The sequence below is a fragment of the Triturus cristatus genome, chromosome 11, assembly GCF_964204655.1.
Source record: "Triturus cristatus chromosome 11, aTriCri1.1, whole genome shotgun sequence".
NCBI classification, from domain to species: domain Eukaryota; kingdom Metazoa; phylum Chordata; class Amphibia; order Caudata; family Salamandridae; genus Triturus; species Triturus cristatus.
The window spans coordinates 969,231,179-969,253,979 of record NC_140594.1 but is presented as its reverse complement, the minus strand read 5'-3'; the positions used below and the strand labels follow the sequence as shown (position 1 = coordinate 969,253,979).

General features: G+C 44.6%; 1 protein-coding gene across 9 annotated transcripts in view; it reads right to left on the bottom strand.

Moving 5' to 3' along the window:
• LOC146785760 (uncharacterized) overlaps window positions 1–22,801 on the bottom strand; it is a 135,084-nt gene that overhangs the window by 86,667 nt on the left and 25,616 nt on the right. For 7 of the 9 annotated variants that reach the window (XM_085635009.1, XM_085635008.1, XM_085635015.1 and 4 more), the window contains exon 3: window positions 2,013–2,099. The exons of the other annotated variants lie outside the window; for them this stretch is intronic. In XM_085635009.1, coding sequence (XP_085491135.1) covers window positions 2,013–2,099 — 87 coding nt within the window. The remainder of the gene's footprint in view (window positions 1–2,012; window positions 2,100–22,801) is intronic. 9 annotated transcript variants of the gene reach the window in all.

Below are 22,801 nucleotides of genomic sequence, written 5' to 3'. Positions count from 1 at the left end.
GTCCTAAATCTATAGAAGGAAATTTGAGGTGTCCATGGACCAGACAAATAGGTTTTCAAGAAGATAAAGTCTGCCTTACAATTCTGCCCCAGTATTGGGTCTCTTGTGCCCCATCAGTTCTAGTACTTATAAGCTGTACCTTATCTGTTCTGGGTGAGTAAGAGTGCATTGCAAATTCCCTCGTAAATGTGAAATCATAAACACTGTTTGTTCTATGTCCCTGAACTGTCCACGGGGAGCAGCTGCTGCATTCCTGTCGATCTTAATGAAAATACAATCTTAAGTCTTTGAGGAGATTTGTACTTGCGGTGTTGTTCACATGTGCACTGCTGAAGTGTAGAAGCGGGGTATTTTGTGTGTGTGATGAGAACATGTGAATTGTGTCAGTGAGAGTGTTCGCTACCACTCGTGTGTGCTCAATGCTTTGGTCTACAAGCAGGATCCTCTTTTCTGTGGTGAGCATACACACCCTAGATATGTCTGTGTGATTATCCGCTCACAGTTGCAGTCTGTAAGAGTTACCTTATCAGCTGTAGTGAGTACATTTGCCCTGTGAGTACTCAGAGGACTGTTATGCAGCTTGAGCTGGTGTCTGCCTGATTGTCAGATCCTAGAGATGAAAGTAATACCACTTGAAGTCTTGCCTGCACAGAATAAATTGTTTCCCTAACCTGAAGAGCCTAGAAGCCAACCTGCCTGCTGAGAGAAGGAAGAGCTTGACAACCCTGAAAGAGTCCGATTGTCCAGTTAGAACCAGAAACAGCTTCACCCCCTGCGGTTTGTTGGCCGGCCAGAACAGAAAGACTGAAGAGGAGCATCTGGGTGCCTGACCACCATGGGCCTAGTCTGCCAGTATGAACTGTTCCGTACAGGAGCTGCAACAAGAATCTGTGCCTGAGCGGACTGTGCTGCTGTCCCGGAGTGGACTAAGCCGTTGCATGCACTAACTGCACCCGAATGGACCATGTCACTGCATTGGAGACACTGTGCCCTGGACAGGTTACTTTGCATCACAGACTGTGCATGACTGCCACTGTGACCTCTGATTCCTGCTGCCCAATTGCCGTTTCACACCCAAACCCAGAAGCGGGTTCATGAACAGACAGAGGCCTGGGTTTTCACAGCAGTCCTGCAGGCTTTCAAGGATTCTGGGCAGTATCCTTCACTGCTACTTGCGGTGACTTCTGCCCGAAGGTTGGAAGGACCTCCATCCCCACCAGCAAAAAAGAGTGAATAAGATGCATTAAGTAGGTCTCCACCGGTCTCATGAGGAGAATTCAGACGATTCCCAGTGGCGGGAACTGTAAAATGGGAGCCGTTTAAGATAACTGCGAGCTAAGCTCTAAGTATTTAAAGGGGACTGCCTGCCCCTGACCCTTGATACCAGCCCTAGGAAGCTTGAATCCGAAAATGGGGTTCCTGCCTAATTATACAAAGGAGGTATACCTGCAAAGGGGGGGGGGGGAGGGACCTTGATACCAGCCCTAGGAAGCTTGAATCCAAAAAGGGGGGTTCCTGCCTAATTATACAAAGGAGGTATACCTGCAAAGAGGGGGGGGGGGCAGGAGTCAAGGCGCAGTAGCCCAAAAGCAAATACAGAGTAATTGTATCTGTAGACTGTTCCGTGAAGTATTCATTTATACGCATGTATTAAAGTACTTTTCTTTATCAATTTAAAGCAATGGATTGGACAATCAATTATTGAACTACAGAGTCAATGCTAAGTTCTGAGCTTACACAGCCCCACACTACCTCCCTGAGAATCATGTGACTGCTCACCATCACTACCAATGACAGTCAAGTGCTGAATGGATTACTCTTGGCCCAAATTTCCAGAGCAATAGTATGATGAACCCCGGGACAACAGAGGCAAATTACCTCCACCCCCCACGGGTGAGGCAAGTAGGCCACACTTGACCAGTTCCCCCCAAAGGGACCTGACACCAATTAAACATACACTCACTGTGAGGGTTTTATCCAACATTGTCAGATTGGGGCTAACGTTCACTTACTTCTCTCAGACTTTTGGCTGTCCACAGACTGCATCTGCTGCTTTCCTTTCGCTCTCAATGAAAAGACAGTGCTGATAATGAGAGGACCTGTCAATAGGTGAAAATACTAATTAAGAATTCCACTACACAACAGCTCAGTTTGCATTAGTGAGAAGTGTCCGCTGTTATGCAATGTGAAGTGAATTCAAAGTCAGAAATGAAGTTCCACTCAGCATATCTTTATCGGTCACATATACTCCTGGAGAGGAAGTGTGAGATGTGTTCTCACCCTTTAAGACTGAGACATATGGAGGACTTTGGGATCTCCTTCACAAATCCCAAACTCAGACTTGGCTCTAGTGCATCTCACAGGTATAAACAGGCTTACAGTTTATTCAGTACCATTTTTTGGGTTTATTTACTTTGCAAACCTGTTCAATGAGAACATTATCAGCACCCGAAAACCTTATAAATGTTATTAACAATTATTCAAAAAGAGTGATAAAGCAGATCACATGCATGGCTTGTTAATACATATTGCTCACCTGCTTTCTCTTGCCACATAAACTCTCAACCACTGATATTCATCCAAGGCAGCACTTAGTCAGAGAGATGGCTGGGTAGGAGCTTGACCTTGATCCAAGATGGCTGTTCGCTAATGAAGCTAGGGTCTCCAAACAACTAATCACTGTACAAACAGCATCCTAGAGAGGTGAGGCAACTCCTCCAGATGTCAAGAGGTTCCAATATTGGTCCCACTTCAGCAGCTCGAGCTAGTATTCCCACGATGATCGGCACCGGAGAGCAAACACACATGCACCATGGTCCTGGAGGCCCGGTGGTGAGAGGGACCGGCAGCACGCCCTAGTCTGTGTGAGCACCCATCACTGTAACACCCGAGTCTATAAAGCCCAGATGTGGCATGTAGCAACTGGGCAAGACCTGGACTGGGTCGACGAAAAAGACCATTCCAAGGCCATGAAGGTAAGGTCCAGCTTGAATTATTATGACACACAAGGGGTTGAGTACACAATTAGTGCAGTGGCAGCTTTGACAGTGTTGAGCTCAGTGGGGGCTGTGCAATTACTCCCTGGCTGGAGGTCTGGTCTGCCCTATCTGGATCTTCAACAGCAGGGGTACCTGTGCTCCACTCCCCACCTAATCACATATACGTGAAATAGTTGTTATGGTTTATGGGGCTGTCCCAGCACTGTACCGATATATAGCCCCATCCAACTGCTGTTGAATCAATGGGCGTGGAGGAGTGAGCAGGTGTAGTGGGTCACACTTATTGCTGTGCACGTTCTGCTACAGCCTCCTCCTATAAATTTACTGCTGGTGGCCCTGTCGGTGATCAACAATGGCAGGGGTCTCCGACCTTTTCTGAAGTAGAGCTACTTATGCGGAATGAAAGTCTGTCGGAGCTACCAACATTAGAAGTGTTGTAATAGTTGCCAAATGAGACAAGATTACATTACTGTCCACCATATGCAAAGATTCCCAGCAGTGATCATTTCAGTGATCAGGCACTGGTTACAGTAATGTAAAAATGCTATGTCATAGTGGAATGCCTCTACATGGGTTATACCTAAGAGCCATAGCTGCAATGACCCTAGCAGCAAGTTGATATTATTAGTTTTAGTCTCCTCAACACTGTTTGATTTTTTTCACTCAAAATATCCGCTTTAAATATATTTTGGAAATTCAACCATACACCAGATTAAAATTCCTGAAAATGAACCCAATTTCTTCTCGAATACATTCTTTTCAATATTTTTATACATATATTAATTCAAACAAGCAGACATTTCTAATTTAGTAGGTTGGCCTCCACACTGGAGATCTACTTACAGGTAGCTAGAGAGCTACCACTAGCTCACAAGCAGCTCGTTAGAGAAGCATGGGTTAGAGTGACACCAAACAAAGCAAGCTACCCTTTGAGCCTAAGCAGAAAGCACCTTCAGCAGCCATGAGGGCCTCTACTACTGATACCACAAGGGGCTGAGAGAGTGGCGGGGACAATAAAGAGAGAGACCCCCTGCATGAAATAAAGCAAAGCTTCAGTACCATTATGGCAAACTTGACCCCCTTGCCTCTTGGCTACATACGATGAAAATAAAGCTAGACAAACAAGACTCCAGGTTGACTGGCGCTGCACAACGCATAAATGAGATGGAGAGCGGTTACGCTGGAGAAGACGATGTTGAGTGTGCAAGCTAAACATGGAGTCCTAGAGGCAAGGTCACACAGGTGTAATATAAAGCTTATGGGTCTGCCTGAGACCACGATTATATCCAATATGGAAACCTGTGTGGTAAACATGCGATTGGAAGTTTGTGGCCAATCAGCTTTCTCCCAGGCTGGACCAATGATTATGAACTTCTTGACTATGTGATGAAAGACAATAATCAAATAGTCAGAACATAAAATTAGTCAAATAGCACTCTTATAACAGTAAAAATGAAAATAGCATTGTTTTCTACACCAGGAAAAAAACATCTGCATTGGCAAAGCCATTACTTCTGTTTTATAACTGAAAGCGCTACTTCATTGATCATCTGGTTTATGTGGTTGGATTCCTGTGGGAGCTAGTCAATGATTACATGAAAGGAAAGATGAATGGGTGCACTGGTGGATGGATAAATGAATAGTGTATGGATGAAAGGTTAGATAAAAGGGTAAAAGCATGAAAGGGTACGGGGCAAGGGCAGTGTGGGGGTAATCTATAACCACAATCTCTATTCTTTCACCGCTAACCCATTTTCTTGATTTTAGTAGTAATTCGTGGTCCATCAGCGCAATCACAGACAACTTAAAATCTTCCCCAATTAACCAACCCCAAGCCAGCGAGAAAGCAATCTCTGGTCCAATACCAAAACAGAGTACACTCACCAAATTTATTTTACAGAGATCTAATTGTGCAGATGAGGGGGGATTTGTGCCATTCTATTGGAACCCTTCAACAGCCACTAATTAGATAAATTAATCATTACTTACATACAAGACAGGATACTGTTGAAACTTAACCTTTGAGCCACAGCTGAATAGCCTTACAGTCTTTTATTAGAAGAAATAGAAGTAGTTCATACGCTGTACTGGGTGTGATAAGCAGATCAGTGCTATTCCTCAAAAATTGGTCTGGACTGGTGGCCCCATCATTGGAGTCGGAGTCAGTCTTAAGCATTTCTTGGTGCTCTTCTGCCATTGTGGCACATACCACTGCCTCTCTCCCGTTTTGTTTTAACCCTGTGCCATTTTTTTATGCGGCAAGCGCTAAGAAATCTGCATCTTCTTGTTTAGAATAGGCGTGGTTTAAGTTTGAGATTTGTTGTGGGTTGGTCCATGTTCTACCAACTGGGCCCAAGCTTCTTTAAGACCCTTGAAGAAATGTGACATGCTATCTACCAGTAACTTTAGATATACCAATACCATCGTCATATCACATAGCTGTCGTTTAATTGCCAAAAAAAGAGGCTAGCTACAGCTGCAGTAGTTGCAGCTGCAGTATAATCTGTGACTATCATAACTTTGTTGTCTTCAACATAAATGACCTGACTTCTTGGGTCTCTGCAGGAATACATCCTTGTCTTTACAATTCAGTGTCTGGGTCACCAGGGTCTTGTTGGGGATGGGGGTCAGGAAGATGGGGCAGATGTATTGGCCACATTTCAACTCTATCATTTCAACTACATAGAAGTTCAAGAGGTCCTGAAGGTTTGGGCCAGCCAATTCTCCACAAAGCTGACAATGTTCGTGTTAGTTCTGCTTTCAGGAAGATCCACCATAGATCGATCTTCTGAGTACTCTGCCCTTTATTCCAGGAATCACATCAATTCAATGAAGTGCAACACTTATTTCTATAGAGTTTCTGTGTTTGATTTTAATATATTCATTGGGATTACGTTTTCTTTCACACTGCCTGAAAATGTTCTCTGGACATCTCGTAATAATCCCACATCTATCACTAGTGAATAAGTGTTGAATTACAACAGTTTTGCAAAAGTTATTATGGCCTTCAGAATGTTGTCCCACTTGTCACTATTGGAATACTTCTCTATGGTGTCAGTCAGATGGGTGGCAATGACCTCCAGACAAAGCTTTGTCTATGGCTCCAGGTTCTAGAATGACCTGGGTTTCCCCATGTGTTACAACTGAATTAAAATAGTTGTGGTTACACCATATGATGATCATGGAAAATGGGCCAAGATCTGCATCAGCCCACAAGGTCTTCATCCCTCACGAGAACCGCAGGGCCGATTGTTTCAGCAGTCCGGGACAAGAGGGTTCAGAGGCTGAGAAGGCAGTAGGGATGGGCAGTAAATTCCACTCCACCAGCGAAATTTGTGGAGTTTTGCCACTCCGTCCTCTTCTTGGAATTCGGAGTATGGCAAAAACACCACCCACCACTGCATAGTGGAGTTTACAGGCACCAAATCCCTAGTTTTGTGGATTCAGGCCTACCTTGTACTTCCTTTAGTAAGATGTGCTTTAGTTTGGGCTTCTTTTTAAGATGGATCAGACTTGTTTTTAATTGCAGGTCCACAATCAGCTGGGTGCACATGCCCTGACAGGGTAAAATGATAAAGTACAGGTAGAGTACACAGCATCCTTCCTACTCCGCTTTTAGCCACCTATCTTGGATCTGCGGGAAGGGGAGCTTCATGCGGTGAGTTATTGGCACTGCAACATTTTATCCGAATCTCCGCTCGGCGTCGGCCTTCTGGGGTCAAAGGTAGTTGCATGCCTGACTAGAGTAGTAGTGCCCCCTTGGTATTAACATATTGATGGTTGGTGTTCTTCACAAGGCTTTGCGTAACCACGCAGTTGTTCATATCACTATGTACTTGTTGGGATGCAGTGCCAGTGTACAGCCATTCATGTGGAAATAAATGAAAGTGCATGTGTGGGGGATCGTGCTTCACATTATGTTCTGGGGTTCAGTTCTTAGGTTCAGCTCGGGATTTGAGCAGTGCACAACGCCCTTCAGTGCCACTTGAGATCTAAGGAGTGTGTGTGTTTTCTCGAAGAGCCCAGAGACATCTTTTGTATGGAAGGATCTGTGGTGTAGACTTAGTGCTGCAATCACGAGATAGGTCATGATGAACCTTTTCTTCCGTTGAGTTTTGTGCACTGTCCACCAGTGCGCAGCAGAACTGCCCATGCAAAGGATCTGTGGCATAATTGACCTCTACAGAGACTGGCCGCTTTGTTGCCATTTTATGACGCTTGTGATTTTTGTGGTAGGGTGGGAGCAGATGTTGAAGACAGTCGTAAGGCAGGTGGTGCAGCAAAAGCGCCCCGTTGGGTACGGTTTAGCAGTGAACAGCACCCATTCGTCTATGAACTATGCATCACTGGTGCTATAACAGGCAACCTGGGCCTCTGTTCCAGCACTGACACTTAACACTGAGTGCATGCTGGTGCTGGGGCGGCCCTGGAGTGTTACACTGGGGCACCGACACAGCGCCACCTAGACGAAGCTTTACAGTAAGTGTGCATAGACATTGAAGGTCAAGACATGCTGGTTAGATCGAGTAGTCTGTTTTCAATTTTCCTCATTACTCCTTTCTTTGCTTTTCAGGATGGCCAGGGCAGAGGGGACAAAGGAGGGAAACTGCTGGCAAAGGTACAGTGTGAATCCTCTGTCTCTTTGGCACGGGGCGATGGGTGGTAAACAACTGTGTTGGATTTAGTAGTCAGCTAAACTGTTCTGCAGAGTCAAAGTTCCTACCCTTGGTCTCCAGAGCAGCTCCTGGATGAGGCCTGTGGGTTATCACACATTCCAGGCATTCCCAAGACGGCTCCAGAGCCGAACACATTCCTGGCTCCACGCACTGAAAATCAGCATCTGTAATTTTAAACCACCTAGATGTGTGTGAAATACTGTCGTTCAAGGTACTTGCCTACATGGACTCTAGCCTCTAGAGAGCTTTTGAAATGCATTTAAATAACATGTTTTCCACAGCACTTCATGCCAAACACAATTTAAGTCACATACAACAGCATTGTGACGGAATACATCATTGTTGTATAGTAGTTAAGGGCAGGCAGAACTCCGAGGATGAACGCAGAGTTTTTATGTTACACAGCTGAAATCCATGGCGTACAACTCCACAAGTTCCTCCCACCCCTAGGAGGCAGTTAATGTCAGTTAATTTAACTAATCAGTAGTTATGGGATACTGTGCAACTATGGTTACTATCTCTTTAATTTTGTACTAGTCGTATAATTCAAGTTTTGTTTCTCCCTGTCGACCGCAAGAATTGTGAATTGGTATTGTTCCAGTAAGACTGCATCGCTCATGCTTGGTCTTTCTGACACATCATGGGAGCACTCTCTGCTCCAGACTGCTCGCCTAGTCTGAGCCTACTTCACTGCTCTGTTCACCAGCCTCGGAGAGATGGACTAGTTTGTGACAATCCTTTGCTTTCATCTTTGCTAGCATCCAGTGCTTACATTCCAACTGCACTCTGCAGATATGGCTTTACCTTTGCTGCGCTCAATTTCTTATAGCAGCTGCCATATTTGATCCATATCCCTTGTAAGTGGTCTTGCCAGACTAGTGGTAGGTGGATTTGTGAAATATCTGGCACAAAGCAATGGTAGTAGGTGCAAATTCCAAGAGAGTTGGAATTCCTTGAGGATGTTAGAGCAAGGATTCAAGCTTTGCAAAATAACACACATATTTCACCCCAATCCAGCAGGACGTGAACTTAACAAGTGATAGCTTCAATCCTTGATTGCTTAGATAAGTCAGTATCTTCAACAATCGTTTGTTTGTCATTTCAGCGTTTGTGTACAAATGTGATTTGCATGCTATAGGTACCGTTTCGCCTTCATTGTAGGTGATGTAAGAGCACCCTGACTGACCCGCGACATTACAGATCACCAAATTAGTAGTATATACACATGTGCGTAAGTGTTTGGAAGCTATCATGTCAGCTTGTACGGCACAGAGAATTTTTGTGTGTTCCGGTGTCCAATTTTGGACTAAAAAAATCATGTCTGATTAGGTTGTAGAAAGGTTTAACACTTTCAGCGTAATCCAAAATTTATGTTTTGCCAACATTTTGAAATCCTAAAATGGATTGTAAACCTTTCAGAGTCTTTGGAGGTTGGAGCAGCGCACATTTTTGTCTAAAACAAATTAGCTGCCCGGCTTTTTACTTCACTTAATAGCTCATAACCCAAAAATAGGTAATTGAGGTGGGCAATTTTTGATTTTTGAAGTTAAATTTGTAGCCCAAATTGGCGAACTCAAGAATTATGTTGTTCACCCTGTTCAAGTGTTCCAATAACTCATCGTCCATCAGATAAATATTATCTACGTAGGACAATGCTTCCTCATCATAATTTTTTAAGTGACTCTGTTAGTCCTGCTGAGAACAACCTGGGGCTATTCTTATACCCTTGGGGCAGTCTACAGAATTGGCGCAGAGAGCCGAGAATGCTGTCAAATAGATGCTTCCAGGCACTATATTTTGGCAGAAGAAACCATTCAAGATATCTAGTGTTGTTTTATATTTTTTCCGCACAATGTTATTCATTAATGCGCCACTGTGTGCATTTTCTATTGCAAAGGTTCATGGGCATGTGTTCAAATGCCTGTAGTCTAAAACTAGACAGTATGAATTGTCGGGTTTCATTACGGGAAACAAAGGATTATTTATGTTAGAGGTGCAGTTTTTCATCACACCTTGGTATTCAAGTTGATTTAAGATCACCCTGACCTGTTTCTTTGTGCCATGTTTTTTGGGCACAGCCTCTGTGGAGTAGGAGTAGATTTTAATGCAATTTCATGGGGAGGTGACTCAGCATCCCACCCTACATGATTGCGGTAAAGTGCGGGTGTTAGCGCTAACGCCCACTCCTGTGCGTAAGATTATTTAAGTGACTCTGGAAGGAGGTCAGAGAAAGCCAGTAAAATTACATCTTCCTCCTTAGGGCACTCCATAACGAACTCAGGCGGCCAATCTCTTTCAGCCAAAAGGATGTCATACCCATATGTCAGGTTCTCTCAAAAGAGACCTTTCACTTTCCTGGGTATGTCCTCCTCCATTTGGAGCGTAATTTGGTATAAACGATGTGGGGCACTTTCCCTTGTATCCGGTGTCTCCACCGTGATATGTTCATTCAGCGCAGCTGTCCCTAGAAATTCCATCAGGTTCTGGCGAGCTATTGTTACTTCTGCTGCGCTGTCTAGCATCGTCAGAGCCCATTCCCCGTTCAGAAGCAGAGTCCTCAGTAGCCTGGGCATTTCTTATTTTAAGGCCAGTTACCTCCTTTTTAAATTGAGGTTTAGTTATGGCTTTATCTTCTTGATTGATAATGTAGTCTGAAGTGCGATGTGCCTCTTTTTTTTGGCTTGACTCGCTCTTCTTATCTGTGTTCTGACCGTCCTTCCCTCTCCAAGTGTTTTGATGAACTCTGAAAGGGACAAGAGGATCGTGTATCAGTATCCTGATACCTGTCAGGTTTTGTTGATATTATCACGGTTTCTAAGATTGTATTTTTTCTCAGTGGTCTCCTGGGAGGAGACCCACCCCGTGATCATGATGTATTCTGCTTATTTTCTTTTTTGATTGTTTGTTATCATATTTCTTTTTAGAAGAGTCAGGAGCTTGCTTTGAGTTACCTTTTTCAGAATTACCGTCACTTGGGGTTTCCCAGCTACCTAGTTATCTCTACCCAGCTAAGCATAGGCTTCTTCGATAATCTTAGGTAGTTCTCGCTCCTGTTGTGCAGGAGTGACTTCCCTAAGGCGTTGGCATATAGCCACCACTGCTGCCTCCTCTTTTATATTACCTAACATAATTCTGCCCCATACTCATTCTGTATTTGTTTCAATACATCTGGCATAACTGCTATTGAGGGTGTACCATGAGTTCTGATGTAAACTGCAGCGAAAACTGTACCCCAAGTGGTACAATCCTCTATTGGGGGACCTATTCCCATTAGCAAGTAAACTGTTAGTATTCTGTGCTTTTACTGCGGGCCCGTATGGGGAAATACTGCTTCAAGCTGTGATATTTTCTGTGCTCTCCAGAACGGCATTTGCTCACATTTCGTGGGCATTCTTCCCATAATCGCGTTCAGCATTTGGGGGATGATATTTGTCGTAGTCATTTGAGGTTGGCCAGCTTGAGTAATCCTTGCAGGTTGAATTTTATGTGTTCGCATTACAAACTGTGTAAGATTTCTGTATGGTTTTACTAAGTCTCTGTAAAGTGTACATAATTCTGCTGCGTGAAATATCAATCTCTGGATGTGGTGTGTAAGCAGTTGGGACTGGCCAGATCATTCCTGCTCTGCGGTGCGGACCGAGTCTCACATTTGTTATGGTGTGGGGGGGCATCTAAACCAATAAATATGCTCTTGGTATGTTATCGGGACTTCTACGTCCACATATAGTAGTATGTATAAATCTTTATTCAGCAATAGTCACAGCCATGAGAGATAAAAAGACAGAAATATAAAAACAACTGTTCATTTAAAAACAGCATGTCAAATTATGTGCAAAATCGCAAAAAGTCCTAACAGCCATCAGTCACATCTAGAACTTATGGATCTTAATGCTGCTCTTAGAAAGTTCATTACTACAAAAAGCATGTGAACATTGGGCAGAAGCTGCAAATACAATAAGGCAACACGTGCATGCCTAAATAGTAAGTCTTTTAAAAAAGGTTTAAGAAACAGTCTTCTAGGATGAGAAAAATATTTACATAAAAGAACAAAATGTAGGGTATCCTGTGGAGACCTATCGTCCCAGCCACAGGGACCTCTATCCTCTGCATGTAAAACAAAACCAGCTGGGGATGCCAATAGATGGTGGAGCAAGTTTTGTCTAAAACGAGTTATTAAAAATCTATCAGAGGGACTACTTACAATAGAGAGATATATCTCTATACCCTGACCTGATTTAATAAAACATGCCCTCTTACCATGGGTTTACTGAGCTTGATCCCCTCACGGGAGGCCATGGCATTTTTATAAAACAACTCTTTTACTATTTTCATGTACCAGGGCTTCATTCAATTGTGTTTCAAGAAACTGTCTGCTCTTCCTAAGGCAGGGAGGGTATCCTTGACATACCATAACCATGTGATTTTAAATGCATGGTCTAGTGAGAGGCAGTCCAAAATAATTGAGCAATTGAAGGTTGTCTCATTACTAGGCCAGTTCTTCATTCAACACAACAAAGGTTTAACTGCCGCCAGGTTAGTTATATACTTGATACCTAATTCTTAATGCACGGAGAACGAAGGGGCACCCTGAGGGACTTTCAAGATTCATCTCAAATATTTGTTTTGTGAAGTCTGTAGTTTGTTGACTGCTGTATACCCCCAGACCTCGCAACCATACAAGACCTTAGAAATACAGAAGGACTGGTATAACTTTAGAATCACCCCCGGTGAATAAGTGCCTAATCTGTAGGCGTAGTTTCAAGTCCATTAGCTGCCCCTCCTGCATGTGTTTCCAGTTTAGCTTTGCATCAAATAAGATACCCAGGTATGAAAAAGCCAGGACCTTGGCTAAACTGTGGGTTTCTGCCCTCAAGGTCTTTGATCTAATTGCTCGAGGTCCCACTTTCATGACATAAGATTTTGAGAAATTAGACGACAGGTCTGACCCGTTCATGAAAGAGACAAACCCATCTATTAGGGCCTGTAGGCCCATAGGTGTGCGCGCCATTAGTACGTGTCATCTGCATAAACAGCACCGGCACTGCTCTCCTGCCTATCCTGGGGGTGTGAGTCCATATGATATCAAGGAGGATTCGAGACCGTTTATATATAACGTAAAAAAAAAAAGGGGCTAAAAAGCACCCTTGCCGAACCCCCTAGTACAATAAAAATAGTCAGTGAGACTCCCTTCCTGAGAATGTCTAACTGCAGCATTGGTATGGGAAAGAAGAGTCATTAATACATTTATGATCTACGGCTCAACCTGTAAGGTACCAAGTAAAATCCACAGTTTCTTACGGTTTACCGGCTCGAATGCAGAGGTGTGATCCATGAAGCCCATAAAGCGGGCTCCAGATTGGACGATTGTATATTTAGAAATTAAAAGATAAAGATTTAGGCACTGTTCTGTAGTTGATTTTCCTGTGTGAAATCCATATTGCACCTCCGAGATAATCTGATTTGTGTCAGCCCAGGCGGAGAGCCTATTTAATAAAACCCAGTCTAAAACCTTGACTGGATAGTCAATAAGGGATATAGGACGGTAACAGTGTGGGCTGTCCCTATTTCCCCTTCTTAAAAATTGGGACAATTGTGCCGGTGCACCATGAGGGTGGCATCACGTTCCTTACTGCTGCATTTAGCACCCTTGTCAAAACCGGGGCCCATACATTGGTATTGTCCAGGAAAGGGTCCGGAGGAATCCCATCGGGTCCAGGGCCTTATTCCGGGACAGTCCCTCAATGCCAAACCTCACTTCATCCAGAGTAAAAGTAATAGGAGCATCACTAGGGCAGGGGTCTAATTCATTAGTAGATCCCTCGCTTTGATCAAAGTTGTAAACTCCCTCAAAATGGGAGTTACATTGCCCTGAGGTAATATGGTGACATAAGGCTAATCTTGAAGGCTCTGAGAAACAGGGGCTGCTAATAACATGCCAGAAAAGAGTACAGTCCCTCTGTTCACTTGCTTCTATTCGGTCCTCCCATGCTTGTTTTTGTAGCAAGCGCCTCCGATCCTTAAGGGCCCCCTTATAATTACTACGACAACTTGCCACCCAAGTTGTATCGCGTTTGGTCCGATTCAGGGCCTTCTTGAGGAGCGGGAGAGCCCGGGAGCACCCTCTATCAAACCATTTTGGGTATTCAGAGGGAGGAATGACTACCAGGACTGTAAAAAAATTGGAAACAGACCGAGAGATGGCAATAAATAAGTGTATGGTTTCTTCTCCAGGAGCTAAAGGATCCAAACACGGTAAAATCTCTAGTTGTCACATTTTAAATAAAGAGAATGATTAAAAACCTTGGTATCTAACTGTGACGACCGCAAATGCCTCCCATGATCAGTTAAGGATAATGTGTCACATTTATACTACGGGGCACTATCTGATTACCCACCCCTTCAAGCACCAGAATCAGGGGATTGTGGTCACTGAATGGGCTGTGTTGAATTTTCAAAGAAGATATGAGCCATCCCATGCAAACAGAGACAAAGATAAAATCAATGATCATTGCACAACCCCTGTCTTTATAAGTTGTGGGAAAACAAAGGTTGGTGGGATAAGAAGTCTTATCTAAGGTGAAATATTAGACCGTGAGTATTTAAGAGATCATTCAGTTCACAACCTTCTGAGGAGTGTTCCATATGTAGTCCATCCATAATCGTACATGTGGACAAGTTTTGCAGGTAATGTAAAGAATCTGAGCATACATGGCAATTAAAATCTCCTAACAAAATAAGATTTTTCTGAGGGAGGCCTTCTCGATGTAATGAATCGAGGAGACCACTTAGCTCTGGTAGACTGGAGAACCCTTGTTTCTTTCTGTAAGCATTGTAGAAATGAATTAATGTCAAACAAAGTGATCTCCCCACCACTAATTTCAGGCCCTGAAGTAATTTAGAATCCCTATTCAAAAGCTTCACAGATTTGCAGAACCCAAGGGCTACATAACTAATTGAATCTCCACTCACTCTCCCTGCTCTAGAGCCCTCTTCCGGGAGAAAGAATATCTTATAACCCTCAATAAAAAAAAATATTTTCGACCTCACAGGTTTCCTAAATGCAAATAATGTTAAAAGATCTAATGAATTGAATACACCTGTCAGCCAAAAATTGTGTAGCTAGACCAGCCATGTTCCAAGAAATAAAGCTTAGATTTTCCCCTGTGTTCTGGCTGTAATCTGAATAGAAAACTGTAATATCCTCAACCTGGTCTATGGGCCCATTAGCGGTTAAGCTACTTGAATAGTGTCCCGCATTTGGGTGAAGCCGTGACTCAATGTTCTCCAATCCCTGTGAAGGCGATTCTGCGGGTGTGTTGCTAACTTTACTTATAGTAATACTCTCTAGTTGTCAATCTAAATCATTGAGATCTCCCAAAAGGGCATAAGGGTTAGAAGTTATCTGCAACCCACCCGAGGCATAAGCACCCCCATCGTGGGCTGGGAAGTGACTACTTTTTGTGGTATGATAGGCAGCTCTATTAAAAAAAAAACAACGGTTGTGGTTTAATACCAGAGTCATAAAATAAAGACTGGGAGGTGTGTCTCAGGATATTTTGTGCCAGTTCTGGGTGTCAAAACGTAACAATCACGCTATCTCACTCAAATATGTTCCTGGACGACCCTATCCCGGCAACCCTCCTAGCCATCAAAATGTGCCTGTGGTCTGCTACATTAAATCTGGTGTTCCTAGCCAGTGAGCAACTTTATTGTTCAATTGGTTCGTGGATTTCTCCTTGTGGGAACCAAGTCCTGAAGCCTCCTACCAGGACCGTTGTATAAGGACAACATGCAGGAGGGAGATTGATTACTGGTAGGCCAGAGCTGTAGGTGGGAGAAGGCAATTCTTTTACTGCTTCAGAGATGTGTGGCAGGGGACGCTGTCCAGGATAGTTCATATCCTTGCATCCTTTACAGGGGTTATGTGATTGGGGGGGGGGGGCATTCAGACCATCAGGATCATGGCTCCCATTTCAATAGAGTTATAAATAGGGTGTAGGGTTGTTGTGTGTTGAGGCTCCTTAATTAGCCAGCTATTGATGAACACACCCCGAAGGTGTCTAAACTGTGTTGGGAAGAAATTTGTGGTAGTGAACGAAGGTGGGCAAAGGTTGCAAGGAAGAGAATAGAAGATTTTGAAATAATGCATCGCTTTGGGGTATAATTAAAAACTGGTCTCCCTTTCCCAGTAAATTAGCTTCCAGAGATTTCTTGAGAAAGGCTGACAACTCTTTGGACATGGCCTATTTGAGGAAGAAACGTTCCCTTAGCTTCTCAATGAATACTCTTGGTCAGGGCTCAGTTTTCACCTACTGGACCCAGATGCCCGGCCCCATCCTACGGAGCAAAATATTAAAAGTAACAGTAGGGTGTAACCCAATTTTCTCCTCCCGGAAATGGGGCAATGTAGTTCGGGACTTTAATGGATTCTGCACATGCTCCACGAATGTAAAATGCTCTCTGTCTCATGTACTTGTTGGTTGTGTGTTTTACATTTCTGTTTGTATTAAGTTTTTAAGACCGTTGTTTTTAAAATACCAAACATTTCAAAGGCCGGAAACGCTGAAGTTTTTACCCGAAATATGTTACTTTGATGTGGCAGTTGGAATTGTATGTTTTATATTAGCTGTCAAACTGAATTTTAAGAATGGGTTTGAATAGGATATGTTGCTATGGGGGATTTTGGGTGCTAGATGTTTTTATATTGTCTAGTTGCTCCATTGTTTTTAGTATGTTTTATGGACAATCGTCCCAATAAACCTTGAAGAGGCAAGTCAGGGGTCATGTGTACCCTATAGGTGGGCTAGATTCCTATTATGCATGGAGCAAATGTTTAGCCTATTTTATAAAACCAAAAAGGGTTTTTGTACAGTAGGAATGCTGAACTCAAATATTGGAAGGTGCTGTCCTATGTGATAATGACAAAAAAAGGTGGCTCTGACAGATAAAATATTTGCCTAGGACCGGTGTCTCAAATCAGTGGATTGCAAGCTACCAGTAGCTCGCAGAGGCCTTCAGAGTAGCTTCCAGCCTTGAATTCATTTTTAACTAAGAACTGCAATAGATAAGTGTTGCATTTACTTTTAAAGTTAAGGGAAGGATATATTTATTTTACATTATTATCCAAATAGCAGAGCCTAATAATGAGCAGTGCTCCACAGATTTATGACCCATGTGGGTCACAGAGGTTCAGCACTGAAGCATTCAGGTATTTAACTCTTAAATAAAAGTAATTCTCAAATCAATATTGGAGCATGAGAACATAATGATATTTCTAAATGCTTTTAAATGAGACACAATTTAAATAAAAAGTTAACTTAATGATTAAGTTAACTCTTCATTTTAATGTTTTCCTTTTCAAAGTGTCACTTTTCCACACAGCAGGCATCTTGCTCCCAGTGGGTGGTAGACATAGTGCCATATTTATGACTGAAAAATACAGCCATTTCCTTCTAAATGGGAGAAACTGAAAGTGAAGAAAAAGGTTTCTATGAACCACGGTGTAGGAAAGTAGGATCTGCTTCTTATGGTTAGCCCCATATTTTGCTGATTGCATCACTGGTTTTGACTGGTATGGCTGGGATCCTGCTAATCAGTATCCCAGCATATCTGCTTTCTCCTTAAAACTGCATGATATGTACTTGGTCCACTCCAGATTGGATACTGAGGCACCCTTGTCAGTTCCTAGTATATGGTACACATGTACCCAGTGCATAGGTACCCTAGCAGGTCTTGACAATCCTGAAGGCAGGGTGCTGAGTTCTACGTGAGAGGGTGCCCCTGCATGAGCAGAGACCATTCTCCCAGGTTGTCTGTGACGCAGCCAGACATATAGGTAGAGGTGCATTATAACCACGCAGTAAATGCTATCTTCAAAAAGGCTGCAACGGACCATGTCGTGTTTGGTATCAAACACCTTGGAATCATACCTTCACACCGGTAACTGTGTGGGAGGTATGGTTCCAACCTGCTGCAGCAAGCTTCGTGGGGTCCCTGGTCTTGCCGGTACTAGCCTTCTCTAGCCAGACAGCACAAAATGGTTGCTGCCAACCAGAGACACATTTCTGCCCTCCTGCTGCTGAGCCAAGCTCGAGCAGGGGAAGGCAGAAAAATAGGCATCCTGTCACAGAGAGGAGTAACCACCTCCCAGACAGGATTTAGTGTATTGGGGCTGGGTGGGTGCACTTCCAAAGTGCCTGAAAGTCTGTACGAGGGGCACATTTGGTGTCCTTGCGCATAGTCCGGCTCAAACCAGTTCTGAGAGCCGTCGGCACCTGCTCTGGCGCAAAACTGCACAAAGGACATGAGAGTATCCTCCCCACTGTCCAAACCCTCCCCTGGGAGGGTCCCCTGAATCTGGCCAACCCTCACCCATGGGTACTTAAGGGCTTACCTGGCTTTAGGACCCTAGATTCGATGTGGTCAAGATTCTGAACAAGAAATCACTGACCTTTCACCGTCTGGACACTCTGGACTTTGCTGGACTTCGACTGGGCCCGACTTAGTCTCCCTCTCCAATCAAAGCATCGTTGGTGCCCGTGTTCCATACAGGCTGCGTGCAGGACCTGTGGGGCATCAAAGACAACTGAAGTATCTCCCTTGGGATGAAGGAGTCACTCCCCGCGTTTGCAGGCACTGTAACACAACCGACCGATCTGCTGATCCTGAGCTCCTGCGGACACCGAAGGCTCCAGCAACACAGGAAGTGGGTTACTACGATCCTTGAGGTCGAGCTGCCCTCTCACCGAGTTTGAGGCCAGTATCCCTCGTGGGGGACCGCGTAACCCGAACCCCTGTGCACCCCGTACTTTTGCAATTGCATATGCTTGTTGGTGTTCCCTAACTTCGTGCATTGAGCTGTCAATAGCCCCAACCTCTGCGCACATTTCGTACCAAGGACTTCGGCCTCCTCGCACTCTGTGCCCTGCAGGCTGATGTTTGGTGAAACTGCTAGAGGTCCCCTCGCGGCTCCTGTGCCTTCGGCCTGTGGGTTCATTTGAGGGACAATCCTGATTTTCTTGGGCTCCCCTGGTTGCTCCAGGCCTGCCCCGACTCCCCTTGCTGTGGTGAGTCCCCAGGACCTTGCTGGGGCAGACCATAACCTCTCTTGACATTCTTCGTGGGTTGCCGTTGCCAAGGCATGTTGGTGCTCCCACCGGACACTCACTCCTCAGCACTCTACATCCTTCATGGGTGAGCTCGTATCCGGCTCCTGGTCATCCTCGATGTCTCCTGGTCCTTGCAGCTGTAGAGTCAAGGTCTCCTTCTTCGCACCTGAAGCACCCGACAACGGTGGGCATTCGTCTACTGAGCCCCTGGTCACTTCTGAGTGAACCAGACTCTGTCTCCTCTGCTTTCAGGTTCCTTACATCAAGAATCCACCAGCGGATTACACCGGACACTTTTCTTCTTTCCAACAGTGGCATTTCTTAGAAGACTCCTATTGAGAACGACGACGGTTTCTGACACCACTTCAGACCTATGCACCTGGCTTCCATGGGATAGGTAACTCTGGTACTACGGTATCCACGGGTGGGGTGGCTCTCCAACCTTCTATGTTCCAAAGGGTATCCTTGTAATCCACCGGGAAGGATCCTTTAACTTTAAAATTGCAACCGCGACTCTCCCATTGAATTGCGCCGAGCCCGTGGTCGTGTTCTCACACTGCACCCGTCCTCCTTGCAGTCCCTACTTACTCACCTTGGGTGGTTCTGTGGGGTCCCAGCAATTCTACTCTCTCTAGATTCTGTCTTGACTCGAGTTGTGATTCTTATACCACTATTTTAGTATATGGTTTGGTCTTCCCCTGGAGCCCACTGTGTATTAGTGCAACTTATGATTGTTTCCGTGCTACAGTATTGTGGACTTTGTGTTTATCTGCGTGTTGCAGATACTGTGAGGTATTACAGGTGTTATAATAATAAATATATATTCTTATAACTACTGTGTGGTTCTCCTTTCATTTAACCAACACAATAAGATTGCATTCTGGTAAAACAAGCTGCTTAACATTCCTTCAAGCCTAAGCCTGAAGGCTGCTCTCCAAAGCTACCACTAGGATAGCTTTCTAAAGGTTATATTTGACCTCTTAATCACCATAAGGGATTTTTGGACTGGTGCAAGGTGCCCACTTTAATTAGTGGACAGCATATATCAGGCCAACTTCTCACATTGGTGTGCAGCAGTTGGGATTCAAGCCTGCATTGTTTTACCAGATGAATCTTTGTATTGATTAACTGAAAACCACTAAGTACTAGATAAATATAATACTAGCTTACAATAAATAAGTTCTACTGAACTTAGGGTTGGGTAAGTCAAGGTTCTAGCACACCCTTTCTCCAACCTCAGAGAGTTTAGTTCCCACTAGGTTAGGTAAGTGCACACACCACACCACACTTAGTATGTCTTCTAAAGGAGATGCCAGTGGCTCTCTGCCCTCTAGATACAGTGAGATTTCATTCCAAGAATTGAAAGCCACGTGTGCTTCTAGAAAGCTGAAGACATGGAGAAATGCCAACACCCAACTCCTCATAGAGGCTTTGCTTCTTGATGACCTTAGGAAGATGAACAGGAGAAAGTGGGTGGGGCAGAGAATGAGGACAAGTCAAGAGGTGACACCTTCTATGACTTAGACTCAAACCCTGGCCAGGAGAATCAAGATGATTCCGCCCTGGACAACTCAGATCTTCCTGGAGATGGGGAGGTAGGCCAAGGTGGCCCCCTCTTCACCCCTCCTGGAAGAGTGCAGAGTTTATCAAGGCGATCTAGATCTCCCTCTGCACAGTCACATCACTCAGTACAGTCTGTAGGGACCTCTGTATCTAGCAAGAGGGCCCACTCTTTTGATAGGGAATACCTATTTCTTGAACTTGAGAATGGTAGGCTTAGGCTAAGGCAAGAGCAATTGGCCCTAGATAAAGAGTCCCTAGAGGTCCAGAGAGCTAGAAAAAAATTTATTCTTCAACTTTTCCCTAGCATCCTACACAGAAGACACGCAAATAGTTGTTTCACTGTCGAAAGACGAGATCAAATGCGGTGACAGCTTTAGAAAATGTATGATCGAGGTGAGCAATTGGATGGATGGCAACTGTCTGAATTAAATTAATCTGAGACAGAGGTCATTTTATTTTAAAACAACCCATCCTTTTGGATGCCGGCTTGGTGGCCACCAGAACTTGGCTCACTCCTCACCCTAGTGACAAAAGTTTTAAAAACCTGGGAATAATGCGAGATAGCGAGCTGAAGCGGAAGGAACAAGTCAATAAGGTCACTTGTGCATCTTTTTGTTCCCTGAGAATGGCCAAGTAAATTGAGAAATATTTACCATTTGAGCTCCTGAAGACTGTGGTCATCACTCTTGTACTGGCAAGACTTGACTACTGCAACAGAAGCTACCTCAATCTTTCGGTAAGCGCTTTGAAGGAGCTTCAGACTCTGCAAAATTCAGCGACATGTTTTCTTTTTTAAATTCCCAAATTTGAATCAGCCAGAGGAGCCATTAGTAAACTTAATTGGTTGCCGGTTAGGCAACGTATTATTTTTACATTTCTATGCATGGCCTACAAGACCCTTCATGGGCAGGGGTCCTTCTTACTTTAAGAATAACTTGAGGTGGTATATCCCGAACAGGACCCTTCGTATGGGTTCTGCCAAGAACTTGGTGGTTCCCTCTTTTAGAAGGATCTCCTGGGGCGGCAGAAGTTTCCTTAGGTCCACAGACGTATGTAGGAAGGTGGAATCTGACTATATGGTTGCCCCCACTTTTTTCCTGGTGTTTGAATGGTTTTTGACTAGTCTGGCTGGGATCCTGCTATCCAGGACCCCAGCCTATCTGCTTACTCCCTTAAATGATTGGTGTGCATATTAGATGCACTAGTGATTGGATACTGTGGTACCTTATGAGCCACTAGTATATGGTACCTTAGGTACCTAGGACATTGGTACTTCACAGGCCTACCAGGGGGTGCAGCATGTATTATGCCACCCCTGGAAAGCACTCACAATCTGACACCACAGGCCTGCTACTGCAGCCTGTGTGAGGTAGCCTATATACCTCACTGAGGTATATAGGTTCCTATATCTCACCATACACACACATATAAACCTATCAGTCACCCCTATGGTAGGCCCTATCAATCCCAAGGGCAGGGTGCTTGGTTTACTATGTGAGGGGGTGCTTCTGCCTGAGCAGGACCCCTCTGCAGCTGGCAGAGTCTATTCTCTGCTGCTGTTTGTGGATGCGGTTAAACCATATACTCTTAAGTGCATTATAACCTCGCGGTAAATGCTAACTTTGGAATGACTGCATCAAAACATGTCGTGTTTGGTGTCAAACAACTTAGAATCCTACCCCCACACCAGTAACTGGTGTGGGAGTAGGATCCCACCCTTCTAGAGGGGACGACATGTACACACTGTACTACACGGTAGAAATCATCTAAAGCCCTGGCATCACAAAATGGATGCCACCAGCACAGACACTGGGCTGCCCTCCTGCTGCTGACCGAAACTCGCAGTGGAGGGAGCCCAACAAAGGGTTTCCTGTCACAGGGAGGTGTCACCACCTCCCAGACAGGATTTAGTGTATTGGAGCTGGGTGGGTGCACTCTTAGAGTGCTTTGAAGTCCTGCACTGGGGGAGCAGTAGGCTCCTCTGTGCATATGCCAGCTCAAACCGGTTCAGGGGCTACCTGCCCCTGCTCTGGCGCGAAACTGGACAAAGGGAAGTAGGTGTAACCACCCACTACCCTGACCCTCCTAGAGGAGTGGTCATAGAGCTAGTCCCTCCCATCTTTTCACTATAAGATACCACACATTGCCAATGCAATTTAGATTACACCTGGACGACGCTCTACAAAGAAGAATCCTGGCCCTTCGACGTTCCACTATCTCTGGAAGACTGAAGAATCTCCCTTGGAGTCAAGGAGTGACTCCCCTGCTTGGCAGGCACCAAAACTACTGAACTACGGTTGCAAACTTTACCGCTCCCGACGGAGCCCGAAGTCCCTGTGTCCCCTGAAGCAGATTTCCTGACCTCTCGACGGCCATTTTGAGTCCCCAGCGAAGCTGTGGCATCTGGACCCCACGAGTGATGAGGAACAGCAATACCAGGGAACCGTGCACTGAT